General features: G+C 29.7%; 2 protein-coding genes and 1 long non-coding RNA gene across 3 annotated transcripts in view; 1 reads left to right on the top strand and 2 right to left on the bottom strand.

The window, feature by feature from the left end:
- Positions 1-9584, top strand: part of LOC126736587 (MAU2 chromatid cohesion factor homolog) — a 28301-nt gene extending 18717 nt beyond the window's left edge. Inside the window, exon 10 of the mRNA XM_050441011.1 lies at positions 6644-9584. Coding sequence (XP_050296968.1) covers positions 6644-6798 — 155 coding nt within the window. The 3' untranslated portion in view covers positions 6799-9584. The remainder of the gene's footprint in view (positions 1-6643) is intronic.
- LOC126736615 (uncharacterized) lies at positions 38-4434 on the bottom strand. The gene is made up of 4 exons (XR_007660706.1): positions 4391-4434; positions 3810-4047; positions 3571-3740; positions 38-316 (listed from the first exon to the last, which is right to left on the bottom strand). It is a non-coding gene; the product is annotated as an uncharacterized LOC126736615 (long non-coding RNA).
- Positions 9577-19693, bottom strand: part of LOC126736586 (ATP synthase subunit alpha, mitochondrial) — a 30125-nt gene continuing 20008 nt past the window's right edge. Inside the window, exons 7-8 of the mRNA XM_050441010.1 lie at positions 11823-12085; positions 9577-9993 (exon numbers count right to left, since the gene is read on the bottom strand). Of these exons, the coding sequence (XP_050296967.1) occupies positions 9879-9993; positions 11823-12085 (378 nt within the window). The 3' untranslated portion in view covers positions 9577-9878. The remainder of the gene's footprint in view (positions 9994-11822; positions 12086-19693) is intronic.

Genomic DNA, 19693 nt, shown 5'->3' with positions numbered 1-19693 from the left:
GTTTTATTCCCATATATTGGTTTATTTTAACCTCATTACAAAAAACCTATTTGATTTCATTTTATTTATGTGACAAAATTTAAAAATTCGAACTTAATTTAAGAAGATGCTTGGCAAAGATCTGGTACACGTAATCAACTTTCATTTTCGTTGATTGGCAGCCTCATGTCGAAGAATGCGCAGCCTAATTTGTAACATGTTTTTAATATCCTCCAGCTCTTGTTTTTTTTCAATTAGGGGATTTATTTCTCTATTCAAACAATCAGCAATTTTCTTGATTACAGCTTTACGGTAGTACGAGACTTCTTCATATTCACTAAAAGCAAAACATGTTTAAGTAAGATTTTAGAAAGACATAGCTCTTTACAAACATAGTTATACATAATTTATTTAATACGACATTCATAGTTTTTATTTCTGATTTGTGAGATATTGTAAAAAAGCATATTCTTGTCCACTGGCATCCTTAAAACTATACAAGCTGCCTCCGATTAAGTCGACACTATTGGTATCTTTGTTTAATTTAAGATATAGGTTCGGATAAATTAGTGAGATTTTCTCTGTTGATTAAAATAGTGAAAACGAAAAAAAAAATTAAACATCGCGTTTTTTATGTGAAAATATAAAAAATGTACTTTTGTTGAGTTTATTTACACTAATAGCTTAAAACTAAAAATAACAAAGTTATAACAATATTAATAATTTCATCAAAATTCACGCAAGTTGGCTTTGAAATTAATAATTACATCAAGTAAACTACTTAATTTGCAATAAATATGCAAAAACATCGCTATTTTGTTCAATACATTTCTGAGCACACTTAAGCACGCGTCTTGTAGCTTCATCTTTCAGCGCTCCAGATATTATATCTCCTGGTCAAAGTGCCATCATAAAACATTGTCGTATTATTTGGTTTTCTATTAAGTTGCACCAAACTTTTATACTAAATTGTTTTAAGGGTTTCTGGAATTAGTAAGGACAAGATTTTTTTGGGACACTGCTGGTACATTTTAATGGTTAAACATACCTTTGTTTGAAAAATTAGCCCAAATTATACATTTTAAAATATTATTATTGGCTTCATATGCCTTATGTAACCAGTTACAAAAAACAAGTCTTTTGTTACTGCCAGGCAACAATATTTGTACTGGTCGATACTTATATGGCACAAAATTTTGTTTCTTTAAGATCCGCCATACTGTTACTAAGATCATACCGTAAGCTCTTGCTAAATCTCTAGTTGAGTTTTCCATACGAGCTGCAAAAGATGCCACAATAGAAATTTCAACATCCTCGCTTACTATAAATTTGTTTTTTCTTCTAGTTTTTTAAAATATGTTTTCGTTATTAAATTTTCTGCAGAGAATTAAAACGTATCTTCAGTTTGGCAAGTTACGAGTCTGGAAACTCTGGCGGTACTCTTCTAGCGCCCTGTCGCTATTTTTTTGGCATACAAGGTAAGATTCTAACATATCACATTTTTCAATGTTTGTAAAAGGCATTTTGCTAATTTAGATTTTACAAAAATCACAAACTTTGGTAACGTGTAACTAACTGTAAGTATTTATTTACTTATTCTATTAATATTTACTTATTATTTAATTATATATTGTTATTATTTACTTATTCTATCGTTTTAATGTTTTTCTGTTTTCACTATTTTAATCAGAAAAAATTCTACCAGTTTTCTAATTTACCCGACCCTGTATCTTAAATATTAACAAAGATAGCAAGCCGATTTCATCACAGGCACTCAGTATATAGATATAATATGTATTTATAGAGAATTTAGATGCTTTAAACTTTTATTAGAACAGAATCGAGACAGGTTTGTATTAACAATTGTGTAGGTCGCCAGTAGTAAATGTTAAATGTTTTTGTAAAAAACTTTTCTGAATATCTTAAATGAAACAAATTTACCAACGTATTTATTAAGTGAAATAAAAAGAAACAATTCTTTACATCTTCACTATTTAAAAAAAAAACGAAAATATTGAACGAAACTCTGTATATGAAATAAGCAAATACGTCAACAAAACTATAAATTAAGTAAATAATGTAAGTTATCTTATGATAAATATTTAAGTTTTACATCCCTGATGATGTGAAAAGTGATAAGCTAAGCAGAATATTGGTTCTAGAAATTTAGTTTAACAATTTTTAGGCATTACATGAATGATTGCTGTACCAGTAGGATAGTATCTCATCATTTTGATATGGATCAATCTTTTTCATTCGTTAGTGCCTATTTTTAGATAAAGTAACAAATCTTATGAAAAGCATGGCTGAATGATTAGGCTTATGCTCTAAGATGATGTAAATTTAAGAAATCTAATTTTAATTGAGCTATAATAAAAATGATCTTAAGCGTAAGCATTTTATGATTTAAATGAATTTAATATAGAATTAAAGATTTTTATCGTTTACCAATTTTATCTTTGAATTTTTGTTTTTCAGCATAATTAAGAAATTTTTATTTTCTTTGAGGTTATCCGGTTAAATAAAATGTTCAATAGTTTCACTGAATCTTGGTTCTGGCATGCCAATGATGAGCCAATGTTTGAGATTGATTCCATAAAGATGGACGCAATTTCAGAAAAGCTATAAATGAGCCTAGAAAAGAGTATGCCACTATTGATAGCTGTTTGCCGCTAGCGAATAATGTCCTTATGTTATCAATCACTGGATTTTAGTATTTTTTTAATTGATGTTAATAATGATAATGATTTTGTGCTCAAAAGCAGGTGGATATATTTGAGAATAATTATTGTCGTATGAATCTTATCAATTTTTATCATTGATTTTCCATCAGGATGCCCATCAATATACTTTTTGACTAATTAAGCATCGGCTTTCAAAGGAAAAAATTAAGGTTTGTAATTGGTCTTCGCAATAGCGCGATTTAAATACTATATAAAAACTTTGGAGCTATTTAGAAAACCACATTTGAAGAAGAAATATCAAAAATCTAGAAGATGTATGTGAAGGAGATTTTGAAGGAAGAGCAGAATAAAATTTTTGTGCAAAGCTAATGCACTTTTACTATAGCTAATACAGCAGGAAAAGATGCTAGGCATTATTGAAAATTGTGAAAATAAAATGAATATTTAAATGAAACTAAGAACTTTAAAACTATAATTTTTTTAAAATTCTTCTATAGTATTAAAATCTTACACAATTTTTAGTTTTTTTTTATAATTTATCTCTGAGTACCTTGGCACATAAAACTGACAAAAATAGCAGTTTATAAAAAGTAATAATATTAATATTTACAATTTATGAAATGTCTCCATTCTTTTTTTCACTACTATAATTTAATAAGGTTTAGTAAAATTTGCTATAGAAGCATGTAAATAAAATCCTTATTGTGTATAAATTTTAAATTGCTTGAAGTGAATTAGCTTTATGGTTAAGGTTGTTTTGTAATAAAAATTTTTTTTTGAAATCCGACACACAGCTATTTTTTGACGTCGTATTAAAGAAATTATGTATTTGTTGCTATTAAGTCTAAAAATTTGTTTCCTATTAAATATTGGTATAATATAAATAAATTAATTAGAAAATACTTACTCGTCTGAAGGGTATTCTCTGTTAATATAGTCAAAATATGCCAAAGCGTCATCTTCTTCCTGATCTATCTTTTCTTCGATACTTCTTATAGACTGGTTTATATTGTAAAGCAGCTCCTTTTGGTTCTTAATTAGAAACTCTTTATATATAATTTCACCAGAGGTCAGTTTCTAAAATATTTTTGTTTATGTGCTGTTTATATCTCTTTTAAGATAAATTAAAAAAAAAAGGCTACTTACCACCGATTTATTATAAAGCATTTTTAAATTATATTCTTGCCGCGTGTTATTTCACTAATACTGAACTTTCACCGATTAGGTACTTAACTGTTAGGGTCTTTCCAAACTTTAGGTAGAAATGAATGGATGGTCAAATTTTGGGGGAGGGGATAGATAAATGATGTGCGGAAATGTTGGGCGATGAATAATCAATTTTATAATACGCTTTTAAATCCAGTTAATACATAAGAATTTCTACCTGAAAGGAGATCTACTGAATGTGATAAGAGGACCGTTTAGAGCAATGAAATAATAAAATTAAAAAGGGGTCGTTTAATATTATTTTATATTTGGCAGAAATACTCATTCATTTCTTATTTTATGAGACTAGTTCTAGAGAAGTAAGGTGTAAAACTTGTTTTAAACTGTGCTATCGTTATATAAAATCTCATTTTGAGACGAAAGTTTTAAATGAAAAAATAGAGCAAAGTGTATTTTTGTAACACAAAGTGTCTTAAGCGAGTTCGTAAAATTACTAAATAATAAATTATTAATTAAAAATAATTATTAAAAATATTAATAAAATTTAAAAAATTACCTACGTAAATAAAAACAGCATTGTGTGAAAAACTACGTCTGAAATATGTACTGCACCTCTCGGTGCCAATTTGTTAAACAAATAGAGGAGTGAAGATGTAAGATTAATTCTGTGGACAACAACACTGAGGTTACACTGAACTAAATTTTCTATACGAAGCCAACCCAACTCGTTGATTTTATATTATACTTATTATCCTTTATCTCATTTAAAGAGTTCTTAATGCGAAATATGCTTTTTTTAACAACTGAAAAAAATATGAAACTTAAATCTTAAGTCTTTTTCAAAAGGGAAAAAAGTAAAGTTGAAAAAAGTTTTAAGTTATTTAGCTGCGCGTATTTAAGTATTGCTTTCAGATCATTATTAATTTCCATTTCAACTTCTTGCAGATAATTGATTTTAAATGAATGTCATAATTGTATATCATCCGCAAAGTTTGTATTTTACATGTTTTTACAACTTCGAACATATCAGAAATATATATACCAAGTATCAGAAATATTATACCAAGAAAAAAATTGGCTCAAGGACTGAACTTTGGTTACAGCTGAAGTAATTTCACGAGAATGTGAAAATTCCGTTTTATCCACTACCACCATCTGTTTTCTTTTTCTTTTTTAAATAAGTTTCTTAATAAATAAAAGTTAATAAAAAAAGCGGTACAAAAATGCGCAACTTTCAAACTATTTAACCGACTTTATTCGCTTACTGTTTCTGAGAGCACGCTCAAATTTCTGATTTTCTGTAAAGGTTTATTTATATTTAAACAGCATTTGGTAATGGTATTTGTAAATATTCTGTATGCTCTAAACACAGCAATTGGAATAGTAGATAGATTTTTTAGGAACACATTTAAGGCCTGAAAGGATCGTATCTTGAAAAAAGCCTCAGGTAGCCCTTTTTAGGTACCCTCATTTTTAATTGAAATTACTGGGCAGTTTTATTGTCTCACAGGTAGTATCGGTTGTAGATTGGAGTTATTCAGACCTTAGAAATGGTGAAAATGGTGAATTATTTATTCTATAAAGGAAGCAGGTATTTCTGATTTGGCTTATTTTACCTTTTAGTGTTTCTTTAATAAATATTAATACCGTCGTAAAAGATCACCATGACAATATTTTTGTAAAATTTCTTAAATCCTATGGTATAATGAGTAGCTTAGACGTCGTTTTGGAATCACGTACCATGTAATAAAATACCGAATAAACTTATTAAAGATTATATTTATGTTAATCACGGCCAATCAACGGCAGAACAAAAGCGGGTATTTTGCACCTTAGAGGCTAAAACGATTGGTTTTACGAAAATATAGCTGGTAGCTATATTTTCGTAAGTCTTCTGGTAGCATTTTTGTATGTACCCTTTATATCTAAATTGAACTTTTTTTTTGTAAATTGCCCAACAAATATTTAGAAAAGGAATTAGTCAAAAAACAAATAAAACTGAGATCCTTTAAAAAATTAAATTTCGCTGTACATTGTTATCTCGCTTATTTTATTTGGATTATCAACCTCTTAACGCGGAGGTGCAGACAAACTACAGCTTTCCTATTCTAATCTACAAAAGTCAAGAAATAATGTCGTGCCCATTGGTTGTAACAATAAATTATATTTAACGCCCAGCTAAATCTTAAAAGATTTAAAACACTTTTTTTATATATTGCTTCAACAGCACAGGTAGATTTATGACCACGCCTCAGAATCCTTAACCATTTCGATGTGAATTGTTTATGACCGGAGCCCGTATTTTTAAATTATATTTAAATTTTGTAATGATCATGAAAATTGGATACGCTGCTCAGTTGGGAACGATGAGGTGCAAACTCCTAACGGTTGTACGAGCGGGCCTTATGTTGAGATCAAACTAACCTTTCAACAAAATCCTTTACGCGAAATTTAAATGATCCAACATGTTTATTCATATTTTATATTTCATAACTAAAGATCAGTTTTTCCAACTCGATTTCAAAAAGCCCCAATAACTCAAATAAAATTACCATGAGCAACAGTCACTAATGAAACCACAGTATAATAAAACAATTTGTAGCGTGTATGTATTATATTAAATGAAAATAAAACCCTTTAAGCGTGCAATCTAATGTTTTTATTTGTTAATATATACAAATCAGGTATATTTCTTTCATCATATAGGCATTCTAATATAATGGAGAATTTGGTTTCTTTGTTTTGTGTTTAATCCGATTTAATTTTTTGTTTTGGCGGCTCAAAAACCTAATCTAATCACATCTTTCTTTCAGATCTTCACCGAATATGTGGCGACACTGCTAGAGAAAACGAGGCTTACCAGAGGCATCTTAATTTTTCGCAGATGTTGAGGATGGATCATTTTAACGCATCGAAACTTTCGCAACACTGCCTGATATACTGGACTAAAGGCGATTTTCCACTTTAAATTGTGTTGCGTCTCGTACTTTTTTCCTCCTTTTTATTTTTTTTTTGTAAATACCAGCAAGTTTTAGTATAACAAAAACGCTTTGTGTACAGGGATTCGGGTAAAAAATATTATTTATTTCTATTTTTTTAGCTTTATGTAGGTTAATTTGCCTAATGGGTCAGTACAATATTTCAATAATTGTGATGACTCCTGATCAGTATTGGATATGAATCAGCTGTTATAAATTACAGAAATCAAACTGAAAATGTTGTTCGAGTAAAAAAAAAAGTTTATAAAATGCTAATTATCATTTATGTACAGGAGACCATTTTTTGACAGAAATAATTATTAACAAAAAATAGGTACAAGATGTTTTGCTGGAAAATGCAATAACATATTATTTTGCATATACAAAAAGCAATTGAATCGGTATATGCAGAAAAGGCACATCAAAGAAACCAATTTCCAACTGCCCTTATTTGCCCTAATTACTTTTGGAGCTTGCTTTATAAAGCAAGACACAAAAATATACAGTTTCGAAAGCGGAAACTTAGATATCGGATAGAAAATCTGAAAATATAATGTAAACTTTATTCAAAAAATGGTTTGTTACAGAGGTACAGGGTGTCGAAGTTTTAATTAAAATATTTAAATTTAGTATTAAGTAAACAGTATATGTTCAAAATTGCTTTAGATATTTAAGTGAAATTTGGTAGATTAAAATAGATAAGATAATCTCACGCGTAATCCAAGTTTCAAAAGTACGAAGTGTACGGTTATTTAGATTATTATTTGGGCAGTTTCTATTTTGTTTATCATTACCACTCAGGCCAAAGTTCCGAAAATTCTGACGAGTTTCAATAAAAATCTGAGCATCTGGAATTCAGGTATTGTAGTGTCTACGAAATACTGATAGTAATAATCTTCTGTTTCATTTCCTATTCCAAAATGTAAAAAAAGAGGTTCAATTCCCTAATAAATTAAAATTGTCTTTAGCAAATTACGTAGTGAATGAAAAAAAAAATAATTTTTTATTGTAAATTAAGCGAGAACTTCAGTAATAATTTTTATTGAAAATAAAATCAGTGATTCATAGTTTTTACGTAAAAAGATATATCTTATCTAACAAAGATGCCAAATAAATTTTGAAAATATAATCAAATTTAAATATTTTATTATTTAAAAGTTTGACACCCTGTATCTTTGTAACGAAGCATTTTTCGAATATACTTTACTTTACAATACAAAAGTTTCCGCTTTCGAAACTGGACCACTCTGTATACAAACTTTATAAAACTAGTTTAAATCAGAGCACAACAAAACGATAAAATTAAAAGGTTGAATAACCCTTATATGGCATATCACAGCTCGTGGTTTGTTGTCTTCAAAATACTAGTAATTCTGTAGTAAGCTTTCCTGAACAACATCTTCACCTTAAAAGATTTTTTTTTATACAATTCTCAGGACCGCAAACATCTGAAAGTATTAAGTCAAGAGTAAATATATTGAGAAGAATCCTCGAGATCGATTTCGTGAGTACATCGATTTTATACTCATATTTATAAAAATGCAGCTTTTTCGCCGATACTAGATGATTTGAATCTAATTGCGGCACTCAAGACACATTATGGACTTTTCAGTTCTTCACTCTTACACCAGTACCACATTTTATGAATTGTGTCATCCTCTGAAAGTCGTATTGTTGCTTTTCCTCCTGTATTCAATCAAGTGACTGGAAGCTCTAGAGTTTACATACCACGAAGCAGATCTATTTTTCCTTTATTTGAGCTATAATTATAGACCCATAAAACATGCATCAAAAATTACTTTCAGTGTTTTCATTGGCATTTTCCTTTTTAAACGCTTTGTACTTGAAACAATCTCATTTCTTGTAAAAATAATATCGCTTCCGTACTTCCATTACCACTATTTTTGTCATCCTTATATACTGATTTCATTACTTCGTGTTCGTTCTGATTTCCCCCTAAATCAGTTTTATTCGAACCACATACTGACTTAAAAGACAGTATTTTGCTATTAGTATTTGAAACAATTTTACTTTTAATCTGTAAATAGCATATTAATTGGCTAGTGGTTTATTATTCATTACCGTGAGTTCATGAAGTCAAAATCAACATCATTTGTCACCTATAAAATGAAAGCTCGAGAAAAATCTGTAAGTAGCTTCAGAACTTGCAAACCTTTGTGAAAGGCAATCATAACATGATTCTTGATTTTTAACTGACAACTTGAAACTTATCTAGTCCTGTATGAAAATGTCTGTATATCGTTATAAAAATGTTGTCCCTATCTTTTGTTTTCAAAACATGCGATGAAACATTTTTGTTAAACGCCTGCACAGGAGGTTATTAATGGTCACTTAAAAAAAATACACAACCATCATTAGTTCACACCGAAAGTGCTCTAAGCTATAATTTTTTTAAATTTGAATCACACTTGGTTTGATTTCTCTATACATTCACTTAAGCAACGCAATGTTTTTCCTAGTTTGTATTATTACAAATCTTCAGCACTATTTGAACATTATATTCACAGCCATAACCGATCAGGGTCTTTGGCATTAAAAAAATGTATAGGATTTACGAACAGTGATTTAATTCTCATAAATAAAATTAGTTTTAAGTAAGACTGATAATCTTTTAAGATTTTGTTTTTGAGATAACTGTAATGTATATAAAAATTTTATACGATTTGTTTTAGTTAAAAGAAAAAAAAAGACATAAGAGTCGAGGTATTTGTGAGTTAGTATAAGGAAAAGATAAATATAAAACTCAAAACATTTAGAGTAATTTATTTATTATTGTGTTTCGATACAAACAAAAAATACTTAATAAAAACAACGAAATGCCGCACCTTCACGCATTTCAAATAAAGTTGATTAGGATTCTGAAACATTTTCTAAAAAATCACCTTAGCATTCTAAAACTTATGTGTAAATAGACAGGTTGTTGGCGACATATGGTAAAATTACACAATATGGATCTTCTAGCAAACAACGGCAAAATACTTAGTATTTATGAGTTTTTATACGTTGTCAGCTAAAAGCCGTATTATAATAAATATAATTAATTAAAAAATTAACCAGAGAAGCTAGCAATAAACTCCTGTACGATTTTCTTCAATTCAGCATCGGTGCTTTCGGTAATTTTACCCTCTTTGGAGATGCTCTGCAGTATGTTCTGGTGTCTGCTCCTATAATTTAAAAAAATAATTTAAGATTTTATTTTATATCTGTAATATCGGATAGTGGCTTTATGTTAAAGCATTATAACAAAAGTAATTGCAAGAAGCGAAATATTCAGAGAAAAGTTATGAATTCTTTTTAGAAGAGGAGGTGTTTTTAGTTGAAATTTATAATTTACTTGTTCATTATGTTCACAATCAGTTTTTACATATTTAGGTTAGACATTTCCAGTAGTGAAGATACTGGGTTTTAAATACCGTCATCACAGTAATTGTAAGAGTTCGGATATACGTCGGAATACGACAATCCTTGCTTGACTGATAATAAAGACATATCTAAAAGTCATTCATGATGTTACAAATTTGGGGATCTAGGAATTCCAAAAAAGGCTAATTAATTTTAATTTTTTGATGATGGATGTTGGATGACGCTGAGGAACTGTTGACAGTTTTAATCTTCCCCTGAAGATATTAATTTGTATTAGTAAACGCGTATCGAGAATAAAATAAACATTACTAGCTTTAATAATGAAATAAGAGTAATACTTAAGTACTATTTTTGATGACAATTATTAAATACAGTATATGAGTGATTTTTGTCGACTCCTATGTAACCCAGAAACAAACAGGAGCAGGATGGCTTATAGTGAAAAAACAAAAACCCACTAACTGTAGAGTTCTTAAGAAAAATGACAAGTTAACATACATGGGATTAAAAAAAAATAAGACTTCAAATTTCACATGTAAATATGAACATTGGATTCTTGATTTTCTATTTTGTGGAGTTGGTACACATGTCCAGAACGAATATACGTTGACATTATTTAAAAAATGTACCAAAGAATCTGTAATATATTTTCTATAGAAAATAAAATTACGTACTCCTAGATACTTAAAATGTTGACTGCAGCATTCGGCAAGCCTACTTCAATTGCATCCGGCAAGTCCCAGTGGAGAAAGTGCGGTTAAGATGTACGCAGCTAGCGAGAAGCAATACGAAAAAATCGAAATTGTGAAAAACTAGTCACGGTAAAGGGCCATCTCACACGTTATTACGTGTTCATAATTTTTTACCGATATCAACAGCGTAATCATGCCTGAGCCGACGCATTTACCAGACTTGGCTCCCTGCCACACTGTCCAAAACTAACACGAAGCACAAAAGGACGGCGTTTTGCTACTACTTGAATAGATAAAGGCCGTTTCGCTAGAAGAACTTCCGGTTATACTAAAAACATATCAGACACGCTTCAGGTATTGGAAAATGCGCTGGAAAAAGTGCTAAACCGCCCAGAATGTCTATTTTCTCTATATTCCTTCAAACAAAAGATCACATTAAACTTTTCTAATAAACAGTTAAACAACTAACCAATATTGTCAAGTCATATCTTGGAGACCTTTTATAAATAATTTTTAACAATATAGTCAGAAAAAGTTTCCAATTCTTTAAACGTATGATGCAACATTCATTATACTTAGGTTTATTTTGTTAAGACAGGTGCTGGCAAACAATTTCCCCACTAGACTAGTGTAGATGGACCTTTTTAAAATGTTTAGATATTTTACTAATGCTTTTTAGTTTCATTCGTTTTGTTTTTGTTTCAAGAAATTGTTATTACTTTTGATGCTATACTAATAAGTAAGTAATGATGGCTGAAAACAATAAAAACTGCAAAAATATCAAGAACATCTCACAGAACACACACAGAAGACAAAGTGACCTCCAACCCTAACACTGGAATAAATTAGTACAGAGTTTAGGAAAATTAAGGAAAGCCATTTCTTTAATAAGTGGTAGTAGTTTTCTATTAAACGTTAGTTAGGAAAAAATTACTTACTTAATGTGTTCAGAGAATTGCTTCTCGAAAACAGTGATCTTTGAGGGGTCAAGTTTGTCCAAGTGTCCTCTGACACCGCAGTAGATAATGGCGACCTGTTCTTCAATGGCCATTGGTACATACTGTCCCTGTTTCAACAATTCGGTCAACCTGACACCACGGTTCAACAGTTGTTGAGTGGCAGCGTCCAAGTCGGAACCGAACTGGGCAAAGGCGGCTACCTCACGGTATTGGGCGAGTTCCAGTTTCATGGAACCGGCGACCTACAAAACATACACACTATGAATATTAATGTATTATTCAGGAAACTGTTTAGGACTGATAAGCCCAAAATATCTTATATTAAGGAAAAAGTCCTTTCTGAAGTGGAGTCAATATAATATTGAAAAGTTAGTAGGGGAAGTCTTTTCTCCACAAATAAATGCTAATCCTCTCATTTCAAGAGTGGTGCATTTCGGCAAGTGTTCTTGCCATTATCAGACTTGAGTTACTTAACACATACACAAATTCTAAACAATAACTACTATACTAAATACTACAATACTAACTACTGTTATTGTTTAGAATTTGTATATGTGTTAAGTAACTCAAGTCTGATGATGGCAAGAACACTTGCCAAAATGCATCACTCCTGAAATGAGAGGATTAGCATTTTATTTGTGGAGAAAAGACTTCCCCTACTAACTTTTCAATACCCAAAATATCTCTCAAAACAGGCACAATGTCTAAAAATATATAATTTATTTTATGTTTATAAAAGATTTATTTATTTTATTAGTGATGTAATTTGTTCGTTTTGGAACTGCTTAGAAAACATGTCTATAATTCAAATATATATGTCAAATAAAAATATACCGGGTGACACAGAAAAGAGGGAACACTTAATAACTTTTTTACTTTTTAAGATAAACTAATGAAATTTGGTATATCGATCAATAGAATAGTTATAAAAGCATCTTTTGAAATATTCTGTTGACTTCCATCACTTCCGGTTTAACAAGAAATGACACTAACTTTCTTATTTTAAATGGGAGACTTGGTATAAAATTACGTATTTCGAGAGAAAATAATATTCTAAAAACAATGGTACTCTATTTACTACTTTTTGTTTTATACTTATAGAGAAAATAATTTTTTTTTTAATTTTAAAATAGGGTGCCACGAATGCGTTGAAAGTTTTAATTTTTAATCAAGTAATCACGAAAAAAATTGTTTTCATTGCATTTTATGACTTAAATCTTTTACACGCCTATTTAAAATGTCCAAATCATTAATTTAGACATTTACATTATTTCTTTAAATAGCACATTATTGGGAACAACCACTTTTGAGATGCGGTTTCTTTCGCCTAATAATTTGATATGATTATTTTTTAAATCGGTTGATAAATAAGCCCATAGGAAGAAAAAGCTAATTCACAAAAATGAACGAACAGGAAGCATTGTAATGACACGCCTGCGCTTTTTTTCAAATGACATAACACATCGACATTTTGTCAAACGTCATATTACTATTCGAGAATAAAAGAACAAATTTTTCAAAAATTACATATTTTATTTAACATTTACTTAACATAACATAGCTACACACAAACGGTAAACAAACAGAAAAAATATTAGGTTTATAAATTATTTAATAGGAAACTTTTTACATGTATTGCTCAAAACAACCACCTTCTTGTCGAATGAAAGTACGTATGCGCGGGAGTATGCGTACGGCATATTAACTTTTTCTTCATTGGTAAACATTTCAAATGTTACTAACATTTATTTAAATAACAAATAATAATTACGCTTAACAAGATGTCATATATTATGTCAACTGAAAAATAAATGAAGAACGCGCCAAAACACAGCCGATTGAAGAAATCAAAGCCTTCTATGCTATTTTTATTAATTAAATGCGTTTATTTATGTGACTTAGTTTTTTTCTCTTTATCAACCGATTTAAAAGATAATCATATCGAATTATTGAGAAAAAGAAACCGCATTTCAAAAGTGTTTGTTCCCAATAATGTGCTATTTAAAAAAATAAATAAATGCCAAAACTAATGGTTTGGACAGTTTAAATAGGGTGTAAAAGATTTAAGTCATAAAATGGAATAAAAACTATTTTTCCGTGATTATTTGATTAAAAATTAAAACTTTCAACGCATTCATGGCACCCTATTTTAAAATTTAAAATTTTTTTTTCTATGAGTATAAAACAAAAAGTAGAAAATACAGTATCATTGTTTCCAGAATATTATTTTCTATCGAAATACATAATAATATACCAAGTGTCCCATTTAAAATAAGAAAATTAGTGTCATTTCCTGTTAAACTGAATATGTCGAAAGATGCTCTTATAACTATTCTATCAATATACCAAATTTCATTTGTTTATCTTGAAAAGTAAGAAAGTTATTTAGTGTTCCCTTTTTTCTGTGTGACCCGGTATATGTATAAGTCCGGAAAAAAAGCATCTTTTTGGTTTTGTTATTAAGGAATTATCCAAAGATTTTCATAACAGTGTAAAAAAGTATAGTTTTTTCAAGAGCTTTCGTTGTCTTTAAAAAGCCTTTAAAAAGATTTTGTACTTAGGTTCTAAACCTATATTGGCCAATATTTGAGATGGTTTGGTTTTTATAGCAAATGATTGTCTTCAATTTCTTAAATTCAGCAAATTATTTATTTCTACAATTAAAAAAAAACACATAAGCTGTACGGAATTTTCTCATTAATCTAAAGTCCTAAGAACTAAAAAAAAAGGTAAAATATCATTTACCTATAATACTAATACTATACACAAAACTATAAACAAGGACTGTCAGAATATGACTGCAGTAATTATGTTACAAAAATTTGGGAATTGAAGAAAGTTGAAATTGCCTCATTAATTTAATGTATCCACCAGGAGTTCTTGTAGGGTAGATGCCTTTTCTATTAACATGCCTTTTTTATCTTCATTACATTTTTGAATTTTCTGATGTTTAAATTTTTATAGCTGTTTGGTAAATTATTTAGCAGTTTTGGTGACATATATTTAAAGCTTTTTTAAAAGAAGATAGATTGATGCCTAGAATATAAAATTAAATTCTGTCTTTGCCTGGTGGAGGAGTTTGCAAATGTAAACTGGTCCTTGTTTTTATATACAAACATTCCATTATATATAATAAAGCTAAGAGTTTAAACTGCTTAAAATGGGGTCTTGCAGATAACTGTCTTTGTATTCCTGCTAAAAGTCAAATAACATATTTTTCAGTTTTGAATGCTATCTTCCAATCAGTTGAGACACTCCAAAACAGAATGATATATTTAATGCGAGATTCAAAACATATTACACAATTTTTTTCAATACACCAGTTTGTATTTCTCCCTTCTGAAGAATTCTTAAGCAGTTTTTAGCAGAATTCCTAACATATCCGTCATAAGCTGTACAGCATTGGCGATATTTAAGGTTCTGAAGTCTGCAACAGGTTATCCCCCCAGTGCAATTTGGGTTTTCCAAGTGGTTTTCTGTCCGTTGAATTTTGCTCCCGTACTAATTTCACCACTCGTTTGTCACCTTAGTCTTTCAGCTTTAACCGTTTCGATGATATTTGGTCGACGGCAGGTTTTCCAGTTCACTGTTGTTTTTGACCCGGTATTCTATTTGGAGTTTTCATCTTTCAGTTCTGCTATTGTTAGTCAGTTTTCATTTTGCTTTGTCATGGTTCAAGTTTCGCACACATATAATATCATGATGGGTCTGATAATACAGTGGTGGATACTTATTTTTGTTCTTTAAGAAAATATTTTAGACTTCATTATTTTTTGTAGTCCAAAGAAACAGAGTTTCTCATGACTGTCAAATTTATAAGCTTGCAATGATTTTACTTGCATATACCTAATCCATATTATCTGTATATTAAATTATATACATTCAATAAACTAGTTATTTAATTTATTTAAAAAAAACTATTAAAAGCTACCAGCGTTCAATATTAATTTAATAAATGTTCAAAGCAATTCTTGTTACTGTTGATTAACTACTTTTGTTTTCTGTAATGTGTTTTATGCAGAAAATTCTCCAGTATTATAGATATTGCAGTGAATTCGTCAATGTTCGAAAGTTTTTGAGTAAATATTATTTATTAAACGCATTTTCTTTGTTTAAAGAGGGTTTATTTGTTGGAACAATGAAATGTTTATTATTACCTTTAAAAGACCTTGAGGTAGATAACTCGATCCATATTTTTTAACAAGCTTTTTGGTTTCTGGAATTTTGTTTTCCTTTTTAGGCAAAAATTTAAATTCTTTACTAGCATTATAATATGATCTAACATACAGTAAGAACATTTATGACCAAGCAAAGAACCACAAACATGTGATGGGGCTAAGCTTATTAAGCTTGTATTGAGACTTAACATGGGGTTATGATTAACTTAAAAGTAATTTTCATGCCTAGTAATCAGCAGCCGTACTCTCTAACTCGATAAACATAGAAATAGACAAGAAAAAATATAGAAAGAAAATATCTTTCTATGCGCGATTAGCACTTGCTAACCTTTTCTCTATGTCACTCGGCATCGTTCGGCTTTAGACATTCTTATACTACCCAATCTACAAACATTAGGGTATTTTTATAGCTAATGGCATTTTTCACAGCCCACAATGTCAATTACTGAAATGTCATTCGACATTATCGATCTTTTAAGTAATAAGTATGCTTTGTTATTGTTTCTGTTTTCATCCTATATTCATAAGGGATGCCGATAAGGGAGAAGTTTTCTTATAGATTTTTGAAGTAATTTTAGGTATCAATAAGACGGCGAATTTTATGACGGATCCTCCTAATTTTATCTTATCTCTTTCCTAGTGTGTATTTATAATAGCATAATATATTTTCTTTTTTTTAATTTAAATATATTTACTATTAAATTTATATTTTAAAATTTGTCTTAAAATAGAGATTTAAGATAATAATATTATTAATTTTGCCTTAGAAATGGAAGAGAAAGAACAAACGATTGAATTAGGGATAAAAGGATTATACATTTTATTCCCTTCTGTGGAATCACTGGGAATTTCCCAATTTCGGGGCGTAAATAAGCGTAGATAAACTATATGACCTTATAAACTTAATGATCGTTTTAGACCTGAAAAAAGTAGTTAACAAATTATAGTTCACTCAAAGATATACCGTTGATCTTTTGACCGCAATAAAACCCTAATTATCTGTTGTAACTGATTTAAGTAAGTTATTTTTTGTGGACTTTTATGGTTAATTTTAACTAACATTTTCTAATAAAATCCTATTCTTTATTTAATTAGTAAGTTTCATTTAGAATCACTTTCAAGCCGACCATATTCCCTTTATCACTTCTTGTTACAGGTTAAAATTAGCATTTTATACTCTTTATTAAAAGCACTGATTACAGTTATATTTTCAAAATAGATATTTTACAAATATTAATGATTGATACTAGTAATGCCCTCTCTGTAATAGCCTCCCAAGTAACCCATAGTTCTGTTCTCTAGCCATTTCAAATTACAGTATTCTTTTTTTTAAGGACACATTTAGTTTTGTACATTTCAGCTTCATATTGTACTGGTTGTTAATGAAATTTTATTTATACTCTTATAAAACCCAGTTCTGGACTAAAGAAATATTTTAGAATTTAAATTATATCGCATATTGATTATTCCATACTTTATTTAATTATTTTATAACGAATAATGATTAATTGGGCATGTACAATTATTGTGTATGTTGTACTGTTCATAGTACAATATCTGATTTTGGCTTGACCATACCAGATATGCTGGTTGATTTTACTCGGACTGACCTATCTAATTTTTGTCTCTTTTTATCTTATGTAAATATTAGTTTTCTTGGAAGATACCAAGAAGTTGCTGGTCTAGGGAAAATCGAAATTGAGTGTCATAGTGACACATATTTTCATTGCCAACTTCCTTGGGCCATAAATTTAGTTATTTATTTTTTTATAAAAGGTTTTATGGTACTTAAAAAAAAAGTTAAGTTATTTTCGATTGGCAATACATTTTGTGCGTGATTGCTTAAATACGGGTTTGACCTCTGCGGTCGTCCCTTTTCCCAGACCGCCATCATGAAGTGAAGAGTGCTTTAGTTCTTTTTGAAATTCGTGTGAATTTTACCCATATGGGGATATAATTGACTAAATGTGGTGATAGTAAATCAACGTTTTCGGCGTAATGCTATAATTTGTTGTTTTGTTGAATTTACTGGCCTTTATGGCGATTTAAAACCTAATAATTTTTCACGTGCCCTCGAACATCGGCAAAATGGCGGTCCTGATTGGTATTCTTGAATTTATCGTTTATACTGATAGTATAGGGTTGTTTTTTTTTTCTTTTGGCTACTAGAGCTACATAACATGGATTTTGGACGGATTTTTTTTGTACGGACTTGATTTCTTCATGCCACATGGTACTTTTATTTTGGGGTTATGTACTCTACTGGCTCGAATCTAGAGGAGATTTTAAGCAACTGTGAGCTAACGTCTAACCTAGACCACTACCAGAGCTTGGCGTATTGTGAAGTGGAAGAGGTGAAGCCTGGAAGCCTGCAGTTTTTCTTTGACTGGGAATTGGATGTCTGGGAGAATCTCGAATCTGAAGTAGAGTCTTCTGTGTGTGGAGCTAAGTGACACAACATAACATTTTTTTATTCACTTATTTTATTTTTATTATCACAACTTTTATCTTTTGAGTTGAGATACATACATATATGACTTTACAATCTGAGCGGGGTGAAGCCGAATTGTGGTGGTTAGGGGATGTAATTATTTTTCTCATTCAAAGGCTGGATATATTTATATTATTCTGATAATCCAAAGACCCACCAGGTTCGACTGTACTTTGTCTCAAAAGTTTATTTAAAATTTTATTGACATTATTTAATCTATGCTATTTTATTATTGAATATTACTGATAAGAGTACATATATATGTGACAAGTTACTCCTGTGAGGTAAGACGCAGCCGGCTTCGTAGTTCTACGAGTATATACTTGGGTTATATTATTTATTTTCAAACTACTCCTAAGATGTCAAATTTTCTCAGATTAGCTAGTAAATATTAGAGTAAACTAATATAAAGGGTAATTTTGATTGGGGAAGCTTCAACAGTTAGGATTGTCATATTTTTTTTTTTGCTTAGGTCAATGTCCGTGGCGGGATATACCGTGCCATGTAAATTGTTAGTTTAATTCGAATTAAAGATTCATTCCCCAAAAGGTTTGGGTGTAACAAATTTATTTTATTTTGACAACCACACTTTTGATTGTGTATTTTTTTTTAGATATATTTCTTATAGATATATTTCTTATAAACATGGTCACGAATGACAGTGCACCATTCTGGAAAATTTAATTTTATGGCACATTATCTGTTGACAACTTTGTTTTTCTTGTAATTAGAAACTTAAATGTTGTGGTTCCTTATTACCAACTTAAATAATTATTCCTCTTGAAGATAAATAAATTAACATAACATAATTCTCTGTGATAATCAAGACTTAAATAAATTGTTATTTTCTGTTGTTATTTTGTTTTTCACTTGAGTTGAGTAGGTTAGAATATCATAGGTAATTTGGAAATAATAGTGTATACCGACTTGACTTTTATTTTGTTTTCCAAGTTTCGTTTTGAACTTGCCTATATAAATTTTGATAAATATTGGGCGTCCTTTGGGATTATATAAAATCCAAAACTTGGTGGCGCCATACTGATTTTGACATTTATTTGGGTAACTCTTGGGTAGTTACTACCAAGAAATTTTGGTTCATTTGGTTGAGAAAGAAGCTAGAACCCACATCGGCTTGAGCTAGCAGCATTGTGAAGGATTCGTTCTCTGGGCGTTTCAGGTAA

The sequence above is a fragment of the Anthonomus grandis genome, chromosome 5 (assembly GCF_022605725.1).
Source record: "Anthonomus grandis grandis chromosome 5, icAntGran1.3, whole genome shotgun sequence".
In the NCBI taxonomy this organism is placed as follows: domain Eukaryota; kingdom Metazoa; phylum Arthropoda; class Insecta; order Coleoptera; family Curculionidae; genus Anthonomus; species Anthonomus grandis.
Note: the sequence above shows the minus strand (reverse complement) of the source record. Positions and strands in the feature narration are given on the sequence as shown.